Source organism: Sinohyriopsis cumingii, chromosome 3 (assembly GCF_028554795.1).
Source record: "Sinohyriopsis cumingii isolate HCF-2022 chromosome 3, ASM2855479v2, whole genome shotgun sequence".
In the NCBI taxonomy this organism is placed as follows: Eukaryota; Metazoa; Mollusca; class Bivalvia; order Unionida; family Unionidae; genus Sinohyriopsis; species Sinohyriopsis cumingii.
In genome coordinates this window covers 84822677-84849652 of record NC_142963.1, presented here as the reverse complement: position 1 = coordinate 84849652, position 26976 = coordinate 84822677, and the positions used below count along the sequence as shown (strand labels likewise).

The 26976-nt window shown below is 35.3% G+C and overlaps 1 protein-coding gene across 1 annotated transcript in view; it reads left to right on the top strand.

The window, feature by feature from the left end:
- LOC149803228 (nuclear pore complex protein Nup85-like) overlaps positions 1-26521 on the top strand; it is a 101207-nt gene extending 74686 nt beyond the window's left edge. The window contains exons 18-22 of the mRNA XM_089952859.1: positions 5-105; positions 5386-5485; positions 16088-16139; positions 20454-20549; positions 25873-26521. Of these exons, the coding sequence (XP_089808985.1) occupies positions 5-105; positions 5386-5485; positions 16088-16139; positions 20454-20549; positions 25873-25974 (451 nt within the window). The 3' untranslated portion in view covers positions 25975-26521. The remainder of the gene's footprint in view (positions 1-4; positions 106-5385; positions 5486-16087; positions 16140-20453; positions 20550-25872) is intronic.
- Positions 26522-26976: the final 455 nt, after the last annotated feature.

Sequence of the window (26976 nt, the reverse complement as noted above, 5' to 3'; positions counted from 1 at the left end):
TCAGATTTTTGACACAGTACAGTGATAAAGGGAAATTTGATAATCTTGATCTTATTGACAACCTAGGCTCATCCATGCTTCTCAGCAACAGGTTGACATTTCTTGGTAAGAAAGAAACACTGTGTAAGGACTTGTAAAAAATATTCAAGGCTACTATCTTAGCAGGACAGTTACCTATATTCCATTTGCCCAGACAAAATTGTTACTTGCCCAGATTTTGAACTTAAATTTAAAACAGAAAACAAAAAAAATAATTAGTATCTTTGTGGGGTTATTTTAAATAGATTCAACTTCACTGAGAGATAATACATCGAATCAAACATTTTCCTAGTTTTAACTGTCAGTTAATTTATATTCAGAACTTTGCTAGAGGACATAATGTTCAATTTCATCTTGTTTGGTTCATGATGTTGCTCCTGGTCCAGGCAGTTTTATGGCCATGGATATGTCTATTTCCTGATTCTAGCCATCTATTCATAACTGGAATTGGATTAGAATCTACCACTGAGTTCCCAGTGGTTGTTATTCTGACCCAAATTGTCACACTCTTTTGACATAAAAATGATTTAACTCTGATTATATGGTGTTCATGGCTCTAAAGGCTTTTTTTTTACATGCAGCAGGTGCAGAGTTGATGCAATTCCTAATTCCTAATTCAGCACTAGGTCTTGACAAGTTTCTGATTTATTCTTCAGCATTGCAGTGAAATGCTTTGTTTTATTTTGCTGCTGTTAATCTTGAAATTTGTCAGATGAATTAACCACCTCATCTTGCAATATTGACCCATAAAGATTCCCAAGATTTTCTGTCCCCATACTTTCAAAACTCATAAGTCTTGGTAGACCAACACATGTAGTGAAATTATCTACATGCAAGTAAATTATGAACCTGTTGTGCAAACATGGTTCAGTGTTTTCTGTTAGTTTTCCCTTCTAGGTCTTTTGAAACACCACCATCTTTCGACTTTGAACATCTTGTACTATTCTGATTGAGTGGCTGTCCAGGAGTTACACATCTATATGTCTGGTCCTCACATTCAAAAAAAAGAATTTCATATTCTTGAATGAAATTGTTGAAATCTTTTAGACAAAGCAGTCTACAGTCTAGAATGCCTCTGAAATCAAACAAAAATGCCAAGAAATCCAACCTTAAATATATGAGAGTCATTGACGTTTTTATTTTATTTCTGACAGCAAACTAGCAGCTCTAGATGCAGTTTCCTCTCAGCAAGTGTCTATGTGAGCCAAATGTCAAAGTCTTGACTCTAGTCGACTTTAGATTCCTCTAGGATCCTAATTGGCTAAACAACCATCTTGTTTGCCGCAGACCACCAAAATGCCTCAACTCCATATCCAAAATATCTGCTATTTCTTTTAAATTTTGTTCTCTGCTTGGAACAGTAATATAATTTGAAAGCCCTCTGTGATATTTTTTAATCTGGACATGTTTGTAGGATATCATTTAATACATAGTCGGTTCTAAAAGAAAATGGATCAGCTTAAACAGCTTATTATCAATACTCAAACTGATTATAGTCATATCAGCATAGATCTTTCCATAAAAGACTTTTTGTGACATTTACTTGGTTCTGAATGAAAATGATCCCTATCTGATGTTAAGAGCCACCACAGCAGCTATACTGCAACTCTTCCAAAATTGAATGTCAAATCAGCAAGGGATTTTCACAAGAAGACTGTCATATCTAGTTGGTCTTGAATAAAAACGGTGCCTGTCTCACCTCAACTGCCACAATGAACATATTTGATAATCTTTTCACTAATTCTCCTGACTGGATGGTCATATCAAAACATTCTTTTACTTTTATCAGAAGAAGATTTACCATATATACTTGCTTATAAGTGAAGTCCAACTGCAAACACTATATACATTGATCTGCCATTGCATAATGCACTGGCAGATCTGGGTCTGTGCAGTTTGCAGTTTGACTCAATTTATATATGGTATAAAATACTTTTTGAATATCCATACTATCAAAGCCATCACATGCAGATTAAATTTGCTGCTGAATAGGATGCATACATGCCAGCCATTATGCTTTTTTGTAATCATTTCACTTTTTCTTCACTAAATTATGCCTTGGGCTCTACTGGTGTGCAAAACATAGTCTTAGCTGGTACAAAGTGTTTTGAAATGCAACATGAGAGTATGTTGCTTTTTAGAGCTAAAAGTGCTACATATGAAAACTTGAAGCAGTAATTGATGTTAAAAGACATGAGGGGTAAATAAATCATTTTGTACATATTTTCATTGAATTTTATTATGTTATATGGGGATTTAGTCTTTTTCTGCTTGGATTACTCTTTTTGTCCACTTGGATTACACTTTTTCCTTGCCAGAGGTTGGCATGTATGAAATTTAAAATAAAAAAATTTAAAACAAAATCCTGATATTTTTGTATGCATCTAATTGAGCCAGTTTTACCCATCACTTGAAGTGCATAGTAGATTATATATAAAATTCTAAAATTGTCATCTAGTAAATCATTGTGGTCTATATTAGTCATCATAAATATGACATGACTGCCTTACCTTGACTCACTGTCACATGCGGATGCTTATTAGTTATGACCCTCGACTGACCTTGAACTTTGTAAGTAACACTTTGATCATACAGTTTGTGAAACTTATTAATGGTTGCAACTGAACACATGTTACTTGTTTGACAAGAACAAATAATGACCTTTTGCTATTTGCCACTGAATTATACTTGCAGTGCAATCAAAGAGTTGTCATGTGGGAAAACAATCTATGGAACTATGATCAATTATTTACTAGAAGAGTCACACCTCTGCTTGGCACTGAAAAAGTACACATATTTGAAGCTGAGTCAGAAAGGATTCAACTTGAAAACTAAATGAGTGCTGCCTTAACCAGCACTGGCAGAAAACTTGTATGCGGCAAATGGGTACCCTATGGCTCTTTCATTACTCGTTTAATTATGAATAGGCAGCTGCCAAAGTTGCCGTTGACAGCTTTACTAATTGCCTACAATATGTAGATGAACTTTCTAATGATTTCATATGTTCAGATTCAGTTTTTATGGAGGAAATTACTTTTTTTAAAATCATTTTTAAATCTCCACTACAACAGATCTTTGTAACTAGCCTAGCTTAGGAACCAATCAAAATACTCTGATACAATTCGGTGTGATCATTATCTGACAGACCTAGCTTTTCCTTTTATGTATTTTGTTCTCAACTCTAATTTGGATTGTTATGACCCTTGACAGTTAACTTTCTATCTTCACATTGAATGTTGCTTGTAACTTGGGGGAACCATTCATCTTTTTGAGATGCAGGTTTTGGTTTGAACATTGTCTCATAGACTTGCATGCGTTAAGTCACATTTAGAAGAATTATTACCTGATTTACTTGTCCTGCTGATTTTGGTTTCCAGAAGATGACTTGACCAGAATTTTTGGATTTGAGCTCAAGATTTGAGATTGATGAGTCCTTGAATAAATTAGTTTTCCAGAATGTCACATTATCTTTTGCAGGAGTTATGGTCCTTGATTATTAGTTGTCCTCACTTTGTTTTCTCCAGTATAACTTTACTAAGCTTTGTTGGATTTGAACCAGATTTGACATGCAGTATTACCTTTTTAAGCTTTTATGTTGATTATACCTTGAGTGTGTTTGATTTCCAATGTTCCGCTACATGATTTACACAAGTTATAACCTCTGATTTTATGCCTTGCTGACTGATTTACACAACATGACTCGATTAAGCTGTAGTCCAATTAATCCAGCATTGTAAATACTTGTAATGGTTCAGTCAAAGGCATTCTGTTATCCAATAATCTGGCATAGTAAATATTGTTCTTGTAATGGTCCAGTCCAAATCATTCTGTAATCCAATAATCCGGCATAGTGAATATTGTTCTTGTAATGGTCCAGTCAAAATGATTCTGTAATCCAATAATCCGGCATAGTAAATATTGTTCTTGTAATGGTCCAGTCAAAGGCATTCTGTAATCCAATAATCCAGCATAGTAAATATTGTTCTTGTAATGGTCCAGTCAAAGGCATTCTGTAATCCAGTATTCCAACATGGTAAATACTTGTAATGGTCCAGTCAAAGGCATTCTTAGTCCAATAATCCAGCATAGTAAATACTTGTAATGGTCCAGTCAAAGGCATTATGTAGTCCAATAATCTAGCATAGTAAATACTTGTGACACTCCAATCAAAGGCACTCTGTAATCCAATAATCCAGCATAGTAAATACTTGTAATGGTACAGTCAAAGGCATTATGTAGTCCAATTAATCCAGCATAGTAAATACTTGTAATGGTCCAGTCAGAGGCATTATGTAGTCCAATTAATCCAGCATAGTAAATACTTGTAATGGTACAGTCAAAGGCATTCTGTAATCAAATAATCCAGCATAGTAAATACTTGTAATGGTACAGTCAAAGGCATTCTGTAATCCAATAATCCAGCATAGTAAATACTTGTAATGGTACAGTCAAAGGCATTCTGTAATCCGATAATCCAGCATATTAAATACTTGTAATGGTCCAGTCAAAGACATTTTGTAGTCCAAGCCTGTGTAATTAACTGTTGATCAGTTATCAATGGTGATTTAACAGGTGATAAAGCTTAATCACACACAGGCACAGGTTTGAATAGAATCCATGTTGGTTGAGTTTACCTTGATCTTGTTCTCAAGATGTAAAATCACCATCCATCTTAATCATCTTATCATTCCAGCATGCTTATTAACACGTCAAATGTCTACATGATCTTTACAATCAAAAGTATGATATCAGACCCGTATAATCCAGATACTTCCATTCACAGTTTATTTTTTTATCAAAATTTGATCATCTGGATGGCTGATTATCCAGGTGAAGTATGTGTCCCCATTGGGTTTGGATAATTGATGTTTTATATATTAGCAGGTTTCAGTATATGGTACTGTTTACAAACGTTCTCGGGTAGTTCCATACCTGTTGCAGTGTACATCCCAAGTATAATGAGGTCAATACCAGAGTATGACTTTTAGTGAAATGATTACTTTATCAAGTATAAAACATATATATTATCAACAGCTGTAACACAAGCCAAGTAAGCAACAGCTTTATCACAAGCCAGGTAAGCACACTTAAGCCTTTCAATTTTATTGAATTTGTTATGTTTATATTTGTCGCATGTGTTAAACCTTTGGCATAAAGCAGAATCAAACAATCCAGGGGTTAGAAATTGAGAGTTCGTGCTGTTGTTGTATATAATCTAAGATTTTTTCCTTATGGACCTCATGTTTGTCAGTAACCAGTGTTTCAAAGCCTAATTCATCCTATTATTGTTCATTGTGAGAATGGCCAAAAACTAAATTGATTCAGAGAAAACTTACGTTGTTGCAGGTAAATATCGAGAGTTTCACAAGCTGTATGAGGAGAGGGAGTACCATGCTGCTGGACATCTCTTATTCTCCCTTCTCACCTCCAGACTAGCACCCAGGGAGTAAGTTTACAGCATATTGATTCTTATCTTGTAATGGTTATGGGGATATTTGCTTAAAAACAACTATACACAGAAACAAAAAAATGACCATAAAAATCAGGTTCCGTAGCAGGCCTTGAAAAGCCTTGAAAGATGAATTTGTCCCTCAAGGCCTTGAAAACACCCTGAAAATTCAAAATTTTGTGTGGCTACCTTGAAAACCTTGATTTTCATGAATTGATAAATATTTTTCGTTTTACAGATTTCAGTAAAAGAGAAAACTATATATATATTTCAAAAAATTAACCCAGTATCTTGCTACGTTTGTTCTAGATCGGAAATTTCCACAATATGCCACTGCGCAGTTGTATGTTTTTACTTACAATTGTTTGATGCCCAGATGTAGTTGCAGTTTAAATTTGGATCATTTGTACGCTTCAAAATGCCTGGCTGCTGATCTCAACTTCATTGGTTAGGCAAAGAAAAATATACATTTTGGATAATGCTATCTTTCTCAGACAGCTTTGCAAAATGCAAATTATGTCAGAAAGATGTTGATTTGCATGCTATGGGAGAGAGTGCTTTACGATCTCATGCAGTTGGGATAAAACACCAAGCTCATGTAATGGCTGCTAATATGGGACAACAAGAAGCCATCAGCATGAAATCATTTTTGACAAAAGAGGTATGGCTGAGTTTTAAAATTGAAAACTGCATATCTTATTTATGAAAATAGTTTGAACTGTTTCAGTTTTTGGACTGAACGGAAATAGACTATAATTGTAATGAACAAGATAAATCTAAAAATATGGAAACCATCTAAGCTGAGAGAAATGTTAATATATCTGGTATGAAATAGTTTAATATACCCATACACAGTTTAACATAAAAAACAAGACAAATATCTTTGTTTTTTTTGGTTTGTTTTTTATTGGGGTGGGTGGAGGTTTAAATAATGATGCCACTTCACAGGCCCACATTAATTTAATTTAATTTTTGTAATGAATGTGATATTCATAGGTGAGTTTCAGATGGGTTTATTGCAGTGGTTTCATTTCAAAATTTTAAAACCGTTATCAGGATCTCATTTTCATTGTTGGAATTATTGAAAAAAGGTTCTGTAAAGTATTCTCCCCCCAAAAAAAAAAACACTATTAGCAAGAGCTTTAATATTAAAATTTTTAAACTTGTTTCAAAACAAAACACCATTTTCTGAGCCTGAAATTCAGAACACGCACTTAACATCTTCAACCCCTTTTCCAATGGTCTTGCCAAATTTTGTTTCAAAGGAGGAAACATTAAAGGCAGAAATAATATGGACTCTGCACACCATCAACTTGCATAATAGTTTTTCCTCAAATTCTGGAATCAATCAGACATTCCAGCGTATATTTCCTGACAGCAAGATTGCAAATCATTTTGTGCTTTCAGAAAGGAAAACAAGCTATATTGCTGCTTTTGTGTTAGAACCTTACTTCACATAATTGTTGGAAGAAAAAATGAAGCCAGATGATTTTGTCATTCTTTTCGATGAAAGTATGAATAAATCACTTCAGAAGAAACAAATGGATTTTCACATTTGTCATTGGGACTAGGACATGGTAACAACACGATTTTTTACATCTAGATTCCTTGGTCATGCCTCTGCGACTGATATAATGAAAGCATTTGATGATTCCACACAAAAGCTAAACATAAGGAACATGATTCAGATCTCTGTGGATGGGCCTAATGTCAATTGGTCTTTTCCTGAAAAAGTCGACCTTTTGTTGGAAACCAACCACAGTATCCAGTTGTTGAATGCAGGAAGCTTTGGACTTCACAAAGTCCATGGGGCTTGTAAGGCTTCCATGGATACTACAGACTGGAAACTGGATATAATTTTGAAAGCATTTTGCATATTGTTTCATGATCTGCTGCAAGAAGAGATGATTTTGTTAAACTGACAGGTATGTCAACCTTTCCTTTGGAGTTTTGTAAACATAGATGGCTAGAAAATGTGAAAGTTGCACAGAGATTTCTGGATTTGCTTGAACCTGTTAAAAGATGCAGATAGTGTGATGATAGGATTTGTATCTATCTGATCCAAGCACAGAATCAGTTTGAATTGTAAAGGAAGCCATCAGAGATATCTTTCTCCCAGTCAAGCTTGCATTTTTTATTTCACTATCAAAGCAAGTGGAACCTTTCTTGACAGAATATCAAACAGACCAACCAATGCTTCCCTTTGGTCATAAAGATTTGAATGCAGTTGCATTCAGCCTCTTGAAATGATACTGCAAGCCAGAAAAAGTGGAAGCTATCAAGTCAACAAAGGATGTGTTGGCATTTGTAGTGACTGATTCAGAAGCAGAGGCTAAACTGAAAAGTCTTCTCACTGTGCTCGTCAACAAGAGAAGATATGACATCGCAAATTGTGATTCTGTCCTCAGAGAATTTTCTTCATTCGTTGATCAAGCTGTCAGCAGTGGGTTCCTGAGTTCATTTTCTAGGAAAACAGATAGACTTGATAAATTCCTTTATGACCGATTTGTATGTCAAAAAGAATATATTCATCTGTGGCCAGTTGTTAAAATATTTCTTCCCTTGTCGCATGGACAGACTACTGTTGAAAGGGTTTTTTCCATCAATAAAGAGTGTGAAGATGTAAATTTGAAAGAAAGGACTCAAATTGCATGAAGAATAATTGTTGACAGTGTAAGAAATTCTGGTGGAATACACAAGATTGATATAACACCAGAATTGCTTATAAATGCAAGCATTGCGTAAAGTAGGTATAACCCTTTACCTCATGCAAGCGCCTTTGGATGTCTCTACTCCATTCGCATGGAAGCGCCTTTTGACGCCTCTACTCCATTCGCATGGAAGTGCCTTTTGATGCCTGCTGTAAACATCTGCCATTTTTAGCGGGTTTTTTTAGTGCCACCTTCGGGGAAAAACCCCTATTAGATACCTCATTCATCACTGTGAATGACCATTACATCAATTACGTGGTCGCTATTTATGCTCTGGCCGAAATCTGCTATTTAAAGTAACTGGGTCTTATTCTCCACTCTCCAAAATGGAGGTCGTGGATTTCGTTCAGTACTTATGGAGTTTTCATGATTAGAATCACAACTATGAAAGCTTCAATAATTTAGGTAAAGGCTCTGATATTGGTGTAGGTAGCAATTTGTTTTTATAAATTATCAAATTCAGATGACTTAGTGATGTAGATGCAGACAAAGAACTTGTAAATTTCGCGTATGAGAAAAGGCAGGTATGGTTAGTTACGTGGCTTCACTGAATTGACAGTGAACAAGATCTGTCAAGATTTTAAAGCACATAAAAAATTCTTACATGAAAAATAATTACACAGCTATAACGATCGGACTTTACTCTCAAATTTTTCCATACATAATAGATGTGTACCAGAAATGTAAAATGATTAAAATTGCTGTTAAACATAACATACACTACACTGCATAACAGTTAACAGGCAGGCCTATGTGTATGGAGTTGAATAGGTAACAGGTGTTCTATTTATAGCGCACTGCACTGGGTAACTTTGCTTCATGTGTATCCGAGGGCTAAAAAGCCTCGCACTCTATGAGGTAAAGGGATAACATGTAGTTAGACGAGCAGAGAAAAAACCATGAGCAAGAGAGGACAGAAAAGAAAAGCACTGGATGAGGAACTAGCAGAATTAAAGAGAAGAAAGGCATATACTGAAAAAGATATTCAGGAAATGACAGCTGATGATGATGATTATGCCTTGAAAGCAGAGACACACAGAAAAAGTTTATTCATCACAACATCAAATAGTTTGAGGAAAAGTGTGAAGGACAAAATCACTGAACCTGGAGCGCTTGAAAAACAGGTTATTTTTAAATAGTGTAGTTTAGACATTGTAAAATAAACATTGTTCAGTGACTGTACGGATGTAGGATGTGTAGTATAATGGGAATACTATCAGTGATCATACTCTTGACTGACTTTTAAAAAAATAAATTTGCAAGAAATATTTCTCATTTTTCTTTTCTCTATCCTTTACAATTAATGTGATAATGTAACTTGAAAACCATGAATTTCAACCTTGAAAAACCCTTGAAATTTCTGAAATAAATTTGCTACTAACCCTGATACATACACCCTAACCAACCATATACAGGCACTCTAAACAACCATGTACAGACATCCTCAACAGCCATATACAGACAACCCACACAACCTTATACACTCAAACCAACCATATACAGATACCCTAAACAACCATATACACTCTAAACAACCATATACAGCCACTCTAAACATCTATATACAGCCACTCTAAACAACCATATACAGCCACTCTAAACATCTATATACAGCCACTCTAAACAACCATATACAGCCACTCTAAACAACCATATACAGCCGCTCTAAACAACCATATACAGCCACTCTAAACACCTATATACAGCCACTCTAAACAACCATATACAGACTCCCTAAACAACCATATACAGCCACTCTAAACAACCATATACAGACTCCCTAAACAACCATATACAGCCACTCTAAACAACCATATACAGACTCCCTAAACAACCATATACAGCCACTCTAAACAACCATATACAGACTCCCTAAACAACCATATACAGCCACTCTAAACAACCATATACAGCCACTCTAAACAACCATATACAGGCACTCTAAACAGCCACATACAGCAAGCCTAAACAACCATATAAAGATGCTCTAAGCATCCATTTACAGACACTCAAACCAACCATATACAGACATCTTAAACAACCATATACAGGCACTCTAAACAACCATATATAGACACCTTGAACAGTCATACGGATAGCCATAACAAATGTATACAGACATCCTAAACAATTATAAACAGTCACCCAGAACAACCATATACAAATACCCTAAACATGTACACTCTAAACCAGGGGTCTCAAACTTGAATTAAAATGGTGTTGCTAGGAAAATAAATCTTAAAAATCTTATGATCACCACTCCTTCTGGATAGATGGTCACATCAACAAAGGGTTTTCACCAGAGGACTTCTTATGATATCTGCTTGGTCCTAAATAGAAATTGTGCTGCTCAGATATCTAATATGGCTTCCATGGCAGTCATCTTCAAGTTCTTATTGTCTCTACTACTTCTGAACAAAGAGAAATAATGATGGGCAGTTTTCACCAGAAGACTTCTTATGATGGCTTGTTGGTCCAAAATGAAAATGGTGCCAATCTGACCTCCATTATAACTGCCCTGATGGCCATCAAGAAAATCTTACTATCACTACTGTTACTGGATTGTCCAATTGACAATGACTTTTCAATAGAGGACTTCTTTTGATGTCCAGATGGTTCTAAATGAAAATGGAGCCAATCTGACATCACAATATGACTACCACAGCAACCATCTTGAAAATCTTTTTATTGCTATTCTTCCTGTACACAGTCATATTTACGTGGGGTTTACACCTAAAGACTTCTCATGATGGCTGGCTGATTCTGAAGGAAAATGGTATAAATCAGACCTCTAGTGTGGCAGCCATCTTAAAAATCCTGTTATTGGTGCTAATCCTGGATGGAGGATGACCTTGACAAGAGTTCTTTAGCTGCTCCTAATTGCAAATGGTGCTGATCTCACATACAGTATGGTCATAATAGTGACCATCTTGAAAATCTTGTTATTGCTACTCCTTCCAAATGTATGGTCATATCAACACAGGGTTTTCCCCAAAAGACTTTCTATATATTTATTTAGTTCTAACTTAAAATGTTGCTGATCTGACCACCACTATGGCAACCTTCTTGAAAATCTTGCATTTGCTACTTGTTAAGTATGACTGGTCACATTGACATGTGGTTTTCAACAAAAGACTTCTTATGATGTCTAGCTGGTCTTAAATGAAATGGTGCTGGTCTGACCTCCAATATGACCATTATGATAGCCAATATGACTGTTATGATGGCCAATATGACTTATGATGTTCAATATGACCGTTACGATGGTCCATCTTAAAAATCTTGTTATTGCTACTCCTGAATGGGGTGGTCATAGTGACATAGGGTTTTCACCAAAGGACATTGTATAATGTCTGGTTGGTCTTAACACATTAACCGCTGGAGGTTTTCATCTTTTTCGCCTGAAATTCGAGTAGGAAACACATTTTAAAAGCTATTTCTTAATAGATCCGAAAACACCAAATATCAGGTGATCTTTCAATAACATACTGCCTAGTTGTATTAGAAACATCGTTTTTCCTTGGCTATTTGGCTTGTGCATGAGCAGAAGGGTAAAAGTTAGTTTTTTGGGTTTTTTTTGCTAAATGGAGCCATTATTTTTGTATCGAGACCGCTCTTTATTCCAAATGCCCATCTTATCCTACTTTTTGCAAAGGTTCTTATGTCTGTTTGCAGTTCATACAGGTTTGCCTTAGATCTGAGACCAAAAAGTCTAAAATCTGGACACAAAATCGAAATCCGACCATGCTCTAAATTTGGGTAGAAAAAAATTGGGTCCAAAATATGAGGTTTCCCCTCTGTATTTTGTAGTGCAACTAGAAATTCCAGATTATTTGGTATCATTGTAGAGCTACGTCTGTCTACCTTTCTGTAATACCACCCACTTTAGTGTATCATGCATGACCATGATGCTACAGAGCTCGGCAGTAGGCTACTACCTCCTACCACGTTAACTTGTCACTAGGGGTTAATGTGTTAAATGAAAATGGTGCTAATCTGACATCCCGTCTAGAACTTAGTGTTAATGCTACTCCTCATGAATGGATGGTCATATCAACATGGGGTTTTCACAAGAAGACTTATCATTGAATGTTGGTCTTAACTGAAAATGATGTTGATCGGGTCTCCAAAGTGCCATCATGGTGGCCAGCTTACTACTACTCAACAAAGGATGATCACATCAACATGGAATTTTCAACAAAAGACTTCTTAATGATGTCTTGTCCTAAATGAAAATGGTGCCAGTCTGAACTCAGTATGGCAGACATCTTGAAAATCTTGTTATTGCTTCTTCTTCTAAACAGACAATCATAACGACATAGTTTTAACCAGAAGCTTTATTATCATGTCTAGTTGCCTAAATGACATTGTTGGCAATATGTCATCCAATATGGCCACCATGTTGGTGATCTTGAAAATCTTATTGCAGATACTCTTTCTGATTGGCCAGTCATATCCAGCATACTTGTAATGAAATCTTGTTGGGCCCTAAATTAATTTTGCTGATCTTACGTCCAGTACGGCCACTAAGACGATCATCTTCAAAATCACTTTTCCACCTGAATGGATGGTTATACTGACGTGGGGTTTTCACCAAAAGACTTTTCATGATGTCTACTAGTTCACAAATGAAAATAGTGATGTCTGTCTAGCAGTATGGCTGCCATGGTTACCATCTTGAAAATGTTGCTGTTGCTCAAGAATATCACAAGTGATTTTAACACTCAGAAGTAAAAAAGGAAAAAATGGTGTTATCTGTTATTCCTGGAATTTCTTTTTGGCCAGTTGAGCATCTGTCTCTTTTTTGTTTTGATAGATTTACTTTCAATGCCACTTAAAATTCTGATTTATAAGGCATCTTGTCTACAGTTTCAGAAATGAAACAGGCATGTTGAGAAGGCATATATTATAATCAGTAATGTTACTCAAGTTGAAATTTCAGTCTTCTTTAATTATTGAAATCTGGTTTAATGATCTATTTATTAGTATTTTATGTTGATCTTTAGACTTCACACTAAGACTGCTCCGGTAGCCTAGTGGTTAGAGCGTCCACCTTGGAAGCGGGAGGTCGTAGGTTCGAACCCTGGCTGAGTCATACAAAAGACTTACACAAAATGGTACTAACAGCTGCCTTGCTAGGCACTCAGCATTAAGAGGTTAGTGTTAGGACTGGTCGGCCTGGTGTCAGGATAACGTGATTGGGTGGGATGTGATGCTACATGTTTGCAGCATGATGCCCCGGTACTAGACATCACTATAAACTGCCACACTGCAGACATCGTAGCAATCTGACTGAAAAATTGTTAAAGCTACGTTAAAAAATCCTAATCACACACACACACAGACTTCACACTAGCAATATGTTCTGTTTGTTTGTTCAGGTGGTTGCACACCATTATTTTTTCAATTAGTGATTTTGGATGTGTACTTTGCTTATTTTATTCATTTTTATTATATTATATTTTGCTGGTTTCACTACATTGGTCCTGTCTTAAACGTCCCTTTGATCAACAGCCACTTGCTTCATATGGCCTGAATCCCATGGCACTGATGCATTTTTGTTCAAAAGTAACCCATCAAGGATTGCCATCCCTATAATGCAACCAGTGGCTTGCATATTAGAGCAAACACTATCAAATTGACCCCTTCGAAGGAGCCAAATAATGACTGTTTACTGAAATCTCAGCAATATTTCTTGATTTCTGAACTTAACACACTGATATTTGTTCCAGCATGCTGATAAAGTAACTTGAATCCAAATAAGAGGTAGGTAGTCGGATTACCCTTACTGCTCTGTGTTCCATAGGTGTCGGGTTTTGTCACTTTTTTGTTTACTGGCTCTTATTACACATGATAATTATCAAGATGACTATAGTTAACTGCTGCGAAAATTGATGTCAGAAAGATAATTAATGTACATTCATCTGCAGTGAGTTTTAAAATGGAATCAACCGGGATTGTTACTGTTTGTGTTTATTGACAGGATGGTTTGCGCCAGGATTGATTAGTATTCATCATTTTTACAGTTTTTTTAGTTTCTTCACATTAAGCCCATAATCTGAAAACATTCCTGTGCTTTGAAAATGAAAATATTAAATATTTAAAAATCACTTAAGCCATTGAAACTTTATATGTAATTTATTACTCACATCTGTGTGATTCCCCCTCTAGAAAGGCCACCTCTCTTATAAGGCCACTTTGCATAGCCTGATACGAGGAAACAAATGTATATTCGTTGTAATCAATACTTTGGTTAAGTATTGCAAATGTTTGTTTTTTATCATTAATACCCTAGAAGATAGGTAAGGTATTGTTCCATTTAAAAAATAATAAAGCAATAAAAAGCTGTGTTTATCAATTTTATTATGATCTTTTTAATCCCGCATCATACAGTTTTGAGCATATTCAAAAAAAGAAGAAAGCTGCATAAGAATAGTGGAAGAGTACATTTGTCTATTGTAGACTTGCATGTACTTTCCTTGTTTTCTTTTCATATCAGCTGTATATGACACATTTTAAAGAAAACAGATGCGGTTTTTCCAATTAGGTTAATTATATTTTGATAATATATTTAGGTAGTGGACCACTGTATACTTAAAACAAAATGGTGCCAAATGTTGAACGAAACAGGCTTTATCATGGGACTTGGAGTCTGTATACATGTGCTAGACTAGGAAAGAGATTGGATCATAACTTTGGGTAGTTGGGATATCCATTTCCAGGGAAGTAATTCCTTCCCAATTATGTTGCCATGGATTTCAGGGCATTGACCTAACAGCAGGATTGATGCTGTTGGTTGTGGCCCATCATTGTCTACAATAGAGGGAGGCTGGTCTTCTTCCCCCAGCTGATTGAGCAAGGTATAGTAAATGTTGTTGTCCCTTTACTGAGCCTTTCACTAGGGACAGTCCCGTTTCACAGCCTGAGGAGTTCTGGGAAAAGCCTTCCATCTCCAGGCCACCTGCGTCAAAGATAAATGGGGTCACAAAATCCCGTCTCCCAGGAGTGAGAGATGGACATGTCAGTTTTAGTAGACTCTAATGAGTTCAGTGCAGACCAGGCAAAGATGGGGCCTTCTCCTTCTTCTGTGTTCACTGCCATCTCCTACCTGCAGACTTAAGTGGCAGAGGAAGAGGAGATCTGGTCTTTTGACAAGGTAGTAAATGAACTTGATCATCTTTTGCCCCAGCATTTGTGTCTCAAGCGATCAGGCTTAGAGAACAGGAAAATTATCTCCAGTTTGAGAGGTGATTGTGTTTGGAACCTTTCAGCCAGATCTTTTACTTTACAGGTTAACCCCAGTGTAAAGGTTTTATTACTGGAAAATCTCTAGCTGGAGGTATAATGTGTTTATGCAATGTTCAGTATGTTTCTTGCATAATTCTCGAGCACCCCAATTAAAAGTTGGACACAGTGACATTTTTAATTAAATTAATGATTTAGTTTCTTAATGGTTAATTACAATGTTAAGGCTTTGCCCTTTGGTAAATCTTGAAGTGTAGGCACCAATCAAGGCAAAGTAGGTCACATAAACTGGGAATAACTTTGCTATATACAGGTAATTTCTAACATCAAAGCTTGCATACATACAAGCTTGGTTATTTCTCTGCCAGCTCATGGTTAGACTTATAATTCTGTAAGATTTTACCTTAGATAGGTATATCTTTATGTTCAAGGTATTATTGCTTTGTTTGGAATTTATATATCAGACACAAAATAATACAGTTCAACTCTCAGTGTCATGCCTTGTCTTGTATCTTAAGATTAGGAGGAATTGTGGCTAATTTACAGATAAATTAACTTTTGTAGATTCTTTTGTTCCTCTTTTGTTTGCCTTGTATTCACAGCATGTACATTTCAGTAATATAGATGTGTTAATTGTCAACAGATTCTGGATAACTCTCCTGAAGGATGCACTAGGATTATTACAGTTGCGTGAGGTAAGTGAGATGCTTTAGGATTATTACAGTTGTGTGAGGCAAGTGTGAGATGCTTTAGGATTATTACACTTGTGTGAGGCATGTGTGAGATGCTTTAGGATTATTACAGTTGTGTGAGGCAAGTGTGAGATGCTTTAGGATTATTACAATTGTGTGAGGCAAGTGTGAGATGCTTTAGGATTATTACAGTTGTGTGAGATGCTTTAGGATTATTACAGTTGTGTGAGGTAAGTGAGATGCTTTGGGATTATTACAGTTGTGTGAGGTAAGTGTGAGATGCTTTAGGATTATTACAGTTGTGTGAGGCAAGTGTGATATGCTTTAGGATTATTACGGTTGTGTGAGGCAAGTGTGAGATGCTTTAGGATTATTACAGTTGTGTGAGGCAAGTGTGAGATGCTTTAGGATTATTACAGTTGTGTGAGGCAAGTGTGAGATGCTTTAGGATTATTACAGTTGTGTGAGGCAAGTGTGAGAAGCTCTAGGTTTATTGCAATTGCATGAGGTAAGTGGGAAATGGCAGTTTTGGGGCTGATATTTTGTATAATCCACAGCAGCAGTTTGCAAGTTTTGATAGTTGGTCACCATAATTGAAGCACCTCTAAACAACATACCATTTCTACTTGGGTATTAAGTCCATCCACAAACTGCACAGACCCAGATCTGCCATCACATAGCGCACTGATAGATCTGGGTCTATACAGCTGTTAAAAGGAATCATTGAACAAGCAACATTGACATTGATATGCCAGTGTATTATGTGATGACAGAAATTTAAGGAAATATCTGAATTTATACCACAGGTCCTTCATTTGTGTCATTGGTTTCTAATTTGGAAACTCCTATGTGAAGGATTGCACTTATAGGGTATATTGACAGAACATTCCTGAAGCCTTCGTTGACATACATGGTAAGCAAAGACACCCCTGTCATTGTGGCTGAATTTGCTGATTGAAAATCTGTCCCACATTGTGAACATGGTTAAGACTTGATAACTCTAGGATCAGAGATGATTATGGGTTTTGTAAATTGCATCATTCTTTTAAAAAAAAATTATTGGATAATTTCAGAAGAGACTAATTAGATTAATAAAATCAAAGCAAATTCTCCACTTTGATATGAAAAGAGATTTATTCATAACAAAAGGTGGCATGTCAAGTGTAATTTGAAGAAAAAAAATTCTTATGTTATTTATCTAAATGGTAATTGGGCCAGGAAACATATGATTATTGAAAACATCACAGTAAACATATTAAGTACTTACAGGACATATATTTATCATAATGGCTACACATTCATGCATGCTTGTTAATTTGCAAATACATTATACCTTTTTGCCAGAAAATGTTTAGTTACAATCCACACTAAAATTCTGATGTCATGTGTCAAAAAGAAGACAGTGGGTTAATATAGAATCTCAAATCAATTGTAACATTGATGCCCATTGCTATTTCTGTTGTAATTTCGCCTAAAGGTTACTGATCTGTTCTTGTCACCAAAACTTTACATGATAAAAAAAAGATATGTATATCCGCTGACCATGTAATTAATATCTCATCAGTATGGTCAATTCTTAAATTTTGCCACTCAATTCTGTAACCATTTTAAACACTGACAAATTAAAATATTGGCCAGCAGTCATCCACTAAAATCCAATCATATAGTGTCTAAAACTGATACACTGACCTGTGGTCATCCACCAAAATCCAGTCATGAAGTGTCTAAAACTGATATACTGATCTGTGGTCATCCACCAAAATCAAATCATATGGTGTCTAAAACTGATATATTGACCTGTGGTCATCCACCAAAATCCAGTCATATAGTGTGTAAAACTGATATACTGACCTGTGGTCATCCACCAAAATCCAGTCATGTAGTGTCTAAAACATATATTGACCAGTGATACTCCACCAAAATCCATTTGTGTGGTGTCTAAATAGGGTAGCAAAAGTATCATCTTCTAAAGCTTATAAAAGCTGATACTCTTGTTATTGTGGTGGTTATTATTTGTATTGTGACTATTAATAGTACTACTACTACTACTATTATTATTATTATTGGGTGTCTGCGATACAAACTCTTTGCAGCTTTTGACCAATTGGGCTTTCTTTTTTCCAGACATCCTCAACTAAGTGTACATCTGTTACTTAACACAAGTGTGTAACTTGTCACCCACTTGTGTACATCTGTTACTTAACACAAGTGTGTAACTTGTCACCCACCTGTGTACATCTGTTACTTAACACAAGTGTGTAACTTGTCACCCACCTGTGTACATCTGTTACTTAACACAAGTGTGTAACTTGTCACCCACCTGTGTACATCTGTTACTTAACACGAGTGTGTAACTTGTCACCCACCTTTTTGTGAATAGCCAGGAACATCATTGCATTTGTCTGTTCTTCACATTTTTGTTTCTGTTCATAAATTTCAAGCCATTTGTGATTAAGGAATAAATTTTAACATTCTTGTACCTCATCATTGAAAGGTGTGTAATCATGCCACAGTGTGGGTCATATCTTCAAGGTCATAATTTCCATCACACTTCTGTTCCAATTTATATCTTTTAATTTGAGATTTAGGGATGAAATTGTGTTGTTAAACATCATCATTAGATGTTGTGTCACATATAACATTGGGGGTCCTATCCTCAAGGTCAAGGTCACAGATCAGTATTTTAAGGTTTTCATCACTGTTTCCTTTCTACTCCTTAACTTGAGAGCCATGTTAGATTAGGAGATGCACCTTGTTATATCATTATTTGATCATTAGCTTGTATGTTGCATACCACACTGGCAACCCTATCTTCAAGGTTAATGGCATGGTGTAATTTGTCGATTTTCCATAAATCTTCTCTTTTCTTATAATTTTAGAGCCATGTGAGATGAGCATTGAAACTTGGTATAACTATATATCTTTACTAGAAGTGTTTCCATCTTCAAGGTCAGGTTCACATGACAATATTTTAGGTTTTGGTCACATATTCCCTTCTGTATTCTAACTTATAAGCTGTTTAAGATAAATAGATAATATTCAGTAATCTCTCAAGTCAGCCATACAATGAACTATTAAACACAGGGTGGGCATATAATGTGCCATTCATGGTGCTCTTGTTCTTGCATACTGTAAATAAGTATGTATATGGACCTTATTTGAATCAAGACATGAAAACTGTTTCTTTATATTACTGGAGATTGGGTGATTGTGGGAGCATCATTATTAAGAAATATGCTTGTAAAATAATGACATTCCAGATGACACTAATATACAGTGAAATCTTGCGGAAACATAATGTTTGGGTTTGTCAGTATGCCATCATGTTATGTAATGTATTATGCTATGGCCAGACAGGTCAGTCAACATGATGCTTGGGTTTGTCAGTATGCCATGTTATGTAATGTATTATGCTATGGCCAGACAGGTCAGTCAACATGATGTTTGGGTTTGTCAGTATGCCATCATGTTATGTAGTGTATTATGCTATGGCCAGACAGTTTAGTCAACATGATGCTTGGGTTTGTCAGTATGCCATGTTATGTAATGTATTATGCCATGGCCAGACAGGTCAGTCAACATGATGTTTGGGTTTGTCAGTATGCCATCATATTATGTAATGTATTATGCTATGGCCAGACAGTTTAGTCAACATGATGTTTGGATTTGTCAGTATGCCATCATGTTATGTAGTGTATTATGCAATGGCCAGACAGGTCAGTCAACTAAAAAAATTCTCTGTGTATTTCTTAGCTGTACAAGATGGGAAGGGGGGGGGGAGAATTAGAACATTCAGTCAGGAATGATGTTGGTGATAAACTACAGCCTTCATTGACATAGTTATCAGCTTTAATACTTAAAGCATTGACTTTATATTCAGTATTTAAGTTTTTGACTGAAAACCATGCATTGGTACATGTATAAGAAAACTTAACAGTGTATATAGAGTATGTGTACATGTCAACTTATCTCATTGTAGCCATAAAAGTAATTCCATAATGTGTACAAAGAAACATAATTTAAAGAATTTCTCTTCCAGATTCCATTTTTGAATACAAATACTGAATTTCTTGCTGATATAACACTAACTTATGAAACACTATTTTTAGAAACATTCATATTTACTGGACTTATCTGAATGGACTGGTCTTTGACCAACCCAAAAATACCTACATCAGTGCCATATCTATATGATAATGAAATATGTCATAGCAAAGTTTCGCTATAATGGCATATCCATCAGTGATAGTTTTGTCCTATTCCTTTGACCATCCTTAAATAGCATGATTACACACATGTATTCATGATTCCTTGCAGCTGGTATATGGCAGCAAGCAGACTTGTGAAATGATGCACTGTTTGGAGGAACTTACGAAAGATACCAAGCACTTAGAGGCAGGGAAACAAACAACTGTAAGTCACCGACAGCTTCCTTCTTCATTTAGTTGCAGGTGTCAAGCTAGACTTGAATTTTAGGGAGAAGTGACTTCTTTTGAACAGAGTAGTGAAGTGGATGCTGAATATATATATATATATATATATATATATATATATATATATATATATATATATATATATATTGAAGTGGGTGCTGAATATATATATATATATATATATATATATATATATATATATATATATATATATATATATATATATATATATCTTCTATTTCTCAGTATCCATTTAACACTGGGTTTAAGCAATACTTTAAATGATGTAAGTTGAAAAATCAGTACAGTATTTTGTTATATGTTTATTTGAAAGTGTATGTTTGGCTGGAGATACATACAATGTATTTTGGTCATGTGACTTTTAAAGGAGTACATTGTAATTAATTTTAGCTAATAGGAGTAATGAGATTATAATCAGACAGATGCTCCGTAAACTACCACTTAAGTAATTGATAAAATGGCAAAAAGATTTCTAAATTATATTAAAACAACCCTCTGTAACATATCCATTGAGCAAAGGCATAAGTAACTTCATACCATACTGTTCATCCTAATTGCATTGTTGCCAGTTAAATATGAATCTATTCGTAGACAACACACTGAAGCATTAATATTAATATTTGACCAAACTGGACCCTTCTTTGCACCCAAATTTACACAACCAAGAATATGTATGTCTTCATGCATAATATGTGAGTGCATCTATTTTTAGAAGGATGGATTTTTTTAATATAACCACTCACTTTCTAGTTTCTTTACAACAAACCATGGATAGTATTGCAAATGTATGGTTTTATTATTTGCCTACGTACTTGCAATAACATTGTACATTGGTTAACTAGTATTTGCTTTTTCTACTTGTTTGATATTTTCACAATAACTGATGTCAGAAAACAACCTAGACCTTACAGAGTTGCAGCGTGTTTTGAATTCCACAACATGTCATTGTTCTATACATTTCTGACCTACATTATTACATTATTATTCTGAATCTTCTATCACATAATATTTAGACTTTGCTTTCTATGAATTGTATATTGCCTTTATCTGTTTGCTGAGTTATTTATGAAAACAGAGAGTCTAATGAAGTAGCATTTCCTAGACACAGTGATGCCAGCCATTATACACCTCTCTCTTGATAACTCGCACGCAACGGGGTCCACAAACATAGACCGCACCATAAGCAAGGGCGTGAGTTACAGAGGGACGTCCAAAAATTGACAAAAATTTGCTTTTACATAAAGAAAACGGAGGGGGGGCACTAGGGAACTGGGCTGTTTAATGACTGAATCCTCATTTTACAATCACTTTGATAATAATTTTTAATAATGCACTTTTTCTAATGAAGTTGTTCATTATTCTGTTTAAATAACATTTTATTTTCAAAATGTCCAACAAGTGAAAGATCGTTCTAACTGGTTTCAGCAACCATCATGTGTATGCAAAAATCTGTGTATTATGTCACTGCTTTTTGTTTTCTTGATGTTTCCTATTGTGGTGTTTAATATTATCCTGCCAGATCACGAGTCTACAGAGCAGGGTACGAGACTAACTGTTGATATACCACCAAACAAGATTCCTTTTTTTTCTCAAAAACATGTGACATTTATTTCTTGAGACATTTTTCTATGTCAAAACTCAATTTTTATATTGTTCAGTTAGTATAATATTGATGTCGTGATTTCATTGGAAGTAATAATGAAACTTCTTACCATCCTTGAGGATATCTCTAAGTGCCAGTTCATTAATTCTCTGAAACTTGCCCACAGTGGTCCATATCTGTGAAATCAAGTTCTTTATTTTACGAAGTATTCATTTCACTTGGCTGCCTTGCTATATTTGATCGCAATTATGAAAGAGTCAGTTAATTTAAGGTAGTTTATGTTACATACACAATAACATTTATAACAGTGTCTGATTGATCAAATGAAGTGAGTTCACTGGGGCCGCTCAAATGAAGTGAGTTCACCGGGGCCGCTAGATTTTAAGTTTGTAGGATTTTCGTGCCTTTTAACTTTTCTTCTATTCCACCTCCTATGTTTGATTCAAAAGACATAATTAACATGATAATACAAAGGAGGTCAGCTTTTAATTTGGTGCAGCAATACAACAAATATTTCCATAAGTCAGTTATCAAAACAGTCGGCACTTAATTAGGTTCTCAGAAAAATGTTCGCAGACATAGCTGTTGCAATTGATCGACACATTTTACATTTAATTACGGGGGCCCCGAGTGGCCGAGTGGTCTAAAGCGCTCACCGTTCCGGATCACTGCCATCTCACCTCTGTCTGCGTATGTTCGAGTCCAAGGCTCGGCTAGCGTGGGTACGTGGGAAAGCCTGCCAGTAGCTTCTCGTGGGTCGGTGGTTCTTTCCTGGGTTTTCCAGGGTTCTTCCTCCACCAGTTATACTGGCCGCCATATATGGCCTATCTTGTGCTGAAAAATGGCGTTAAACCCTACAACAACAACAACAACTACATTTAATTACAAGCGGAGACATTGCATTTATGATGATTACACTTAAAAGGAACTAAAAGATAGAACTAGAACACAAATTTAAATTGATAAAAAGTTATTTAATTTGTATTTATTTATTAAAGTACTGCCTCCACTCAATGTGACATTTTCATTTATCAAAATTTCTTTACATATCATTAATTGCGGTGTACTAGGAATATCGTTTAGAAAGAAAATGTAACAAATTCTATGGCCTATTTTTAAATTTGATATTTCACAATGTTGATTAAAATTTCCAGGTCTATCTACCATTTTTGACGATAAAATGAGCAATATATCAACGTTTCTTTCACCAATTTTGATTGCAGTTTTCTTCAAGTTCAACAAATAGGGGTCATTTTTGGGGTATTTTCTGGTTTTAAAAATGGGATCCACATCTGACCCCACGTTATAAGTGGGTTCATGAGTTATAAAGGTGCAAGTTATCGAGGGAGTGGTGTAGATATGTTAACTGATTGTTTCAAACTGATTTTATAAGGAAAATAATGCAAACATATCAGTTAAAATCTTCATTTCATAAATTTAAATTAGAAAGTGTTCTTCACCAATTACATTCTTAAAACAAAAAATGCTATTTACATTTTAATGTTTAAGTATCAAAACAGAAATTGGTATGTCATCAAATGGCAGTTCTAAATTTGCCAATATCATGCAGTGATAACTTGCGTGGGAAAGGGTTAATGGTCAGTCAGCTATTAAAACACATGCCTCTTCAATGTTAGGAATTTCATTCTTGTGAGAAATATTTTAAGGACTTGATGGATTAAAGCAGCATTTGGTACCAAAATTTTTTACTACCAAAAGACTTAAGAGAGTTTGAATTTTTGCATTTGGATTGTCCATTCACATGCATTATGGGCATCTTGATCAAGTACTATGTGTCCATTTGACTGTCCTGGGGAACTTATAACATGGGCATCTTGATCAAGTACTATGTGTCCATTTGACTGTCCTGGGGAACTTATAACATGGGCATCAAAATCAAGTACTATGTGTCCATTTGACTGTCCAGGGGAACTTATAACATGGGCATCAAAATCAAGTACTATGTGTCCATTTGACTGTCCTGGGGAACTTATAACATGGCATCTTGATCAAGTACTATGTGTCCATTTGACTGCCCTGTGGAACTTATAACATGGGCATCTTGATCAAGTACTCTGTGTCCATTTGACTGTCCTGTGGAACTTATAACATGGGCATCTTGATCAAGTACTATGTGTCCATTTGACTGTCCTGTGGAACTTATAACATGGGCATCTTGATCAAGTACTATGTGTCCATTTGACTGTCCTGTGGAACTTATAACATGGGCATCTTGGTCAAGTACTTTGTGTCCATTTAACTGTCCTGTTGAACTTATAACATGTACTTGTGATACCTAGCTGGTCCTAACTGAAAATGGTGCATCTCGGACATGCCATATTTAAAATATTGTTATTCTTACTCCTCCTAAGTAAAAGGTCATATTGACATAGGATTTTTACCATAAGACTCTTCATGGTGTCTTGTTGGACCAAAATGAAAATGGTACCATTCAAACATCCAATATGGCCTCCATTGCAGTCATCATGACAAGCCTATTATTGTTAGCCCTTCAGAATAAATGGTCAAATCGACAAGGTTTTTAAAAAAAATCATTAATAGGTCTTTTATGATGTCTGGTTGGTCATAATTCAAAATGATGCTGATGTGACATCATGACAGACATCTTGAAATTATTATCACTTCTGGCTGGATTTTCATTTTGACATAGTGTTTTCACCAAAACACTTCTAATGATGTCTAGATTTTCATTTTGACATAGTGTTTTCACCAAAACACTTCTAATGCTGTCTAGGTGGTCCTAAAAGAAAATGTTGCTAATCTGAGATCAAATATAGACCATGGCAGCCATCTTGGAAGTCTTGTGACTATTTCCAGTAATGGAAATTCATATCAATATCAACATGGGTTTTCACCAGAAGATGTCTGGGCCCTGGATATCAGAGTGGGCTAAGGATGGTATGTGAGAAAGGTTACCAGTAACTTCTTGTGAGTCAGTGGCAATTCCCAGGCTTTTCCCAGCTTCTGCTATGAAATATACTGGCTGCCATGTATAGCCTATCATGTGCTGAAAACTAGCATTAAATGCAAAACAACTAACCAACCAGAAGACTTCTTATGATGGCTTTAAATGAAAATGGTGCCAAACTGACATCCAGTATGGCTATTAAGTTGTTCCTAAATGAAAATGGTGATAGTCTTACATCCAATATGGCTGTTATAATGGTTTGTACATCTTATTTTTCACTTTTTCTCCTAAATGGATATTGACATGAGGGCTTCACCAAAAGATCTCTAATGATCTCTAATTGGTCTTACATGAAATGATGCTGATTGCATTTAATTTGGTCATCATAGTAACCAGTTTTAAAAATCTTCTTATCGCTCAAGAATATCAGAGATGGTTTCAAAGCAACAGGCATGTTAGGGTGGGGAGGATCTTGGATTCCTGGAAACATCAGTCCCTTTGAGAGACTCTTGTTCTAAGATGATCTCTGATATATTCTACTTAAGAAGAAAATCTGTCTATTGATTCTTTTGTATGGAATCCTATATTATCTTCAGAAGAATGAATCCCTGTTGGTTTTATTATTCATATGTTTTATGCAAGCAAATTTGTTATTGAACTGATAGTAAACTTATCAGGAAAATCTCTTGTGAAATGCTTGATGTCAAGAAAGATAGTACATATTCCTTTAACCTTTTTTATTGGTTGCAGGATTTATCAGAACTTCAAGAGAACATAAGCCTCCTGCAGGTTGCTTTGACCAAGAATTTAGCCAAGGCTATAGTCACAGAAGGAACTGTACACCCATCTTAGCCAGGGGAACAAGCAATACAAATCTGAACTGTGAACTGCTGGGCTAATCATGTTAAATCAAATATTTGTAAGATCATGACAGTGTACTAATCTTAGATACTTCACCATCACCAGAGAAAAAGATGAAGAAGATTATTTAGGGTTCTGTATATATTAGGGTGAAAGAGGGAGAGAGATAAGAGTTTTAAGAGGCCTTGAAATCAATAAATATTAATAATTGATGATTTTTCATACCTGAGTAGCAAAGTTAAAGTATTTACTGTCTAGTTATGTGTTATCTTAAAAAGTAAATAGAGGTTTTAAAACAACACATTACCAAATAATCAGTAATCAGACAGGATATATGAAAGAGATGAAATTTATGTTATGCTATGAAAGACACATTCCAGTGTAAACATGTGAATGCACATGGTATGCAGAATCCTTTGAAGTTTCCTCTACAATTTGCATTCAAGGTGTGCATCATTTTAAAAAACTTTTTACAAACTTTGTCTATTATAGATATGTCCATGAATTAGTTCTTGAAATAAAAGTATTGTTGGTATGATCGGTATGTTATATTTTTTATTTATGCTCTGATTGCTGTATTTCAGCTGTTTAAGGGTAAAGTGACTGAGTTATCTACTTCCTATGCCAGATGTTATGACTCCTTCTAAATGTCATTCACAATTTCACTTTCACATTTACAGATCAGATATGGAGGTGTTTAAGCTTATATTTTAATCTTCGTGATTTTATATATATATATCTGTGTGTGTATGTGTTGCTGCTATAAAGTCCATTGCGTGACTTGTAAATTATTTATTGTAAAGGTAATAACCTGATGAAAGGTGGGCCAGGTATTATATTATCCTGATACCTGTGCAGAAGTGACACATCTGTGGAATAATACATTTGTTAAAATAGTGAAATGGATGAAAATGAAATGATTGATGCCACAGCATGTAGACTATCCAAATGCTATTTAGATCCTAATAATACATTTGTTAAAATAGTGAAATG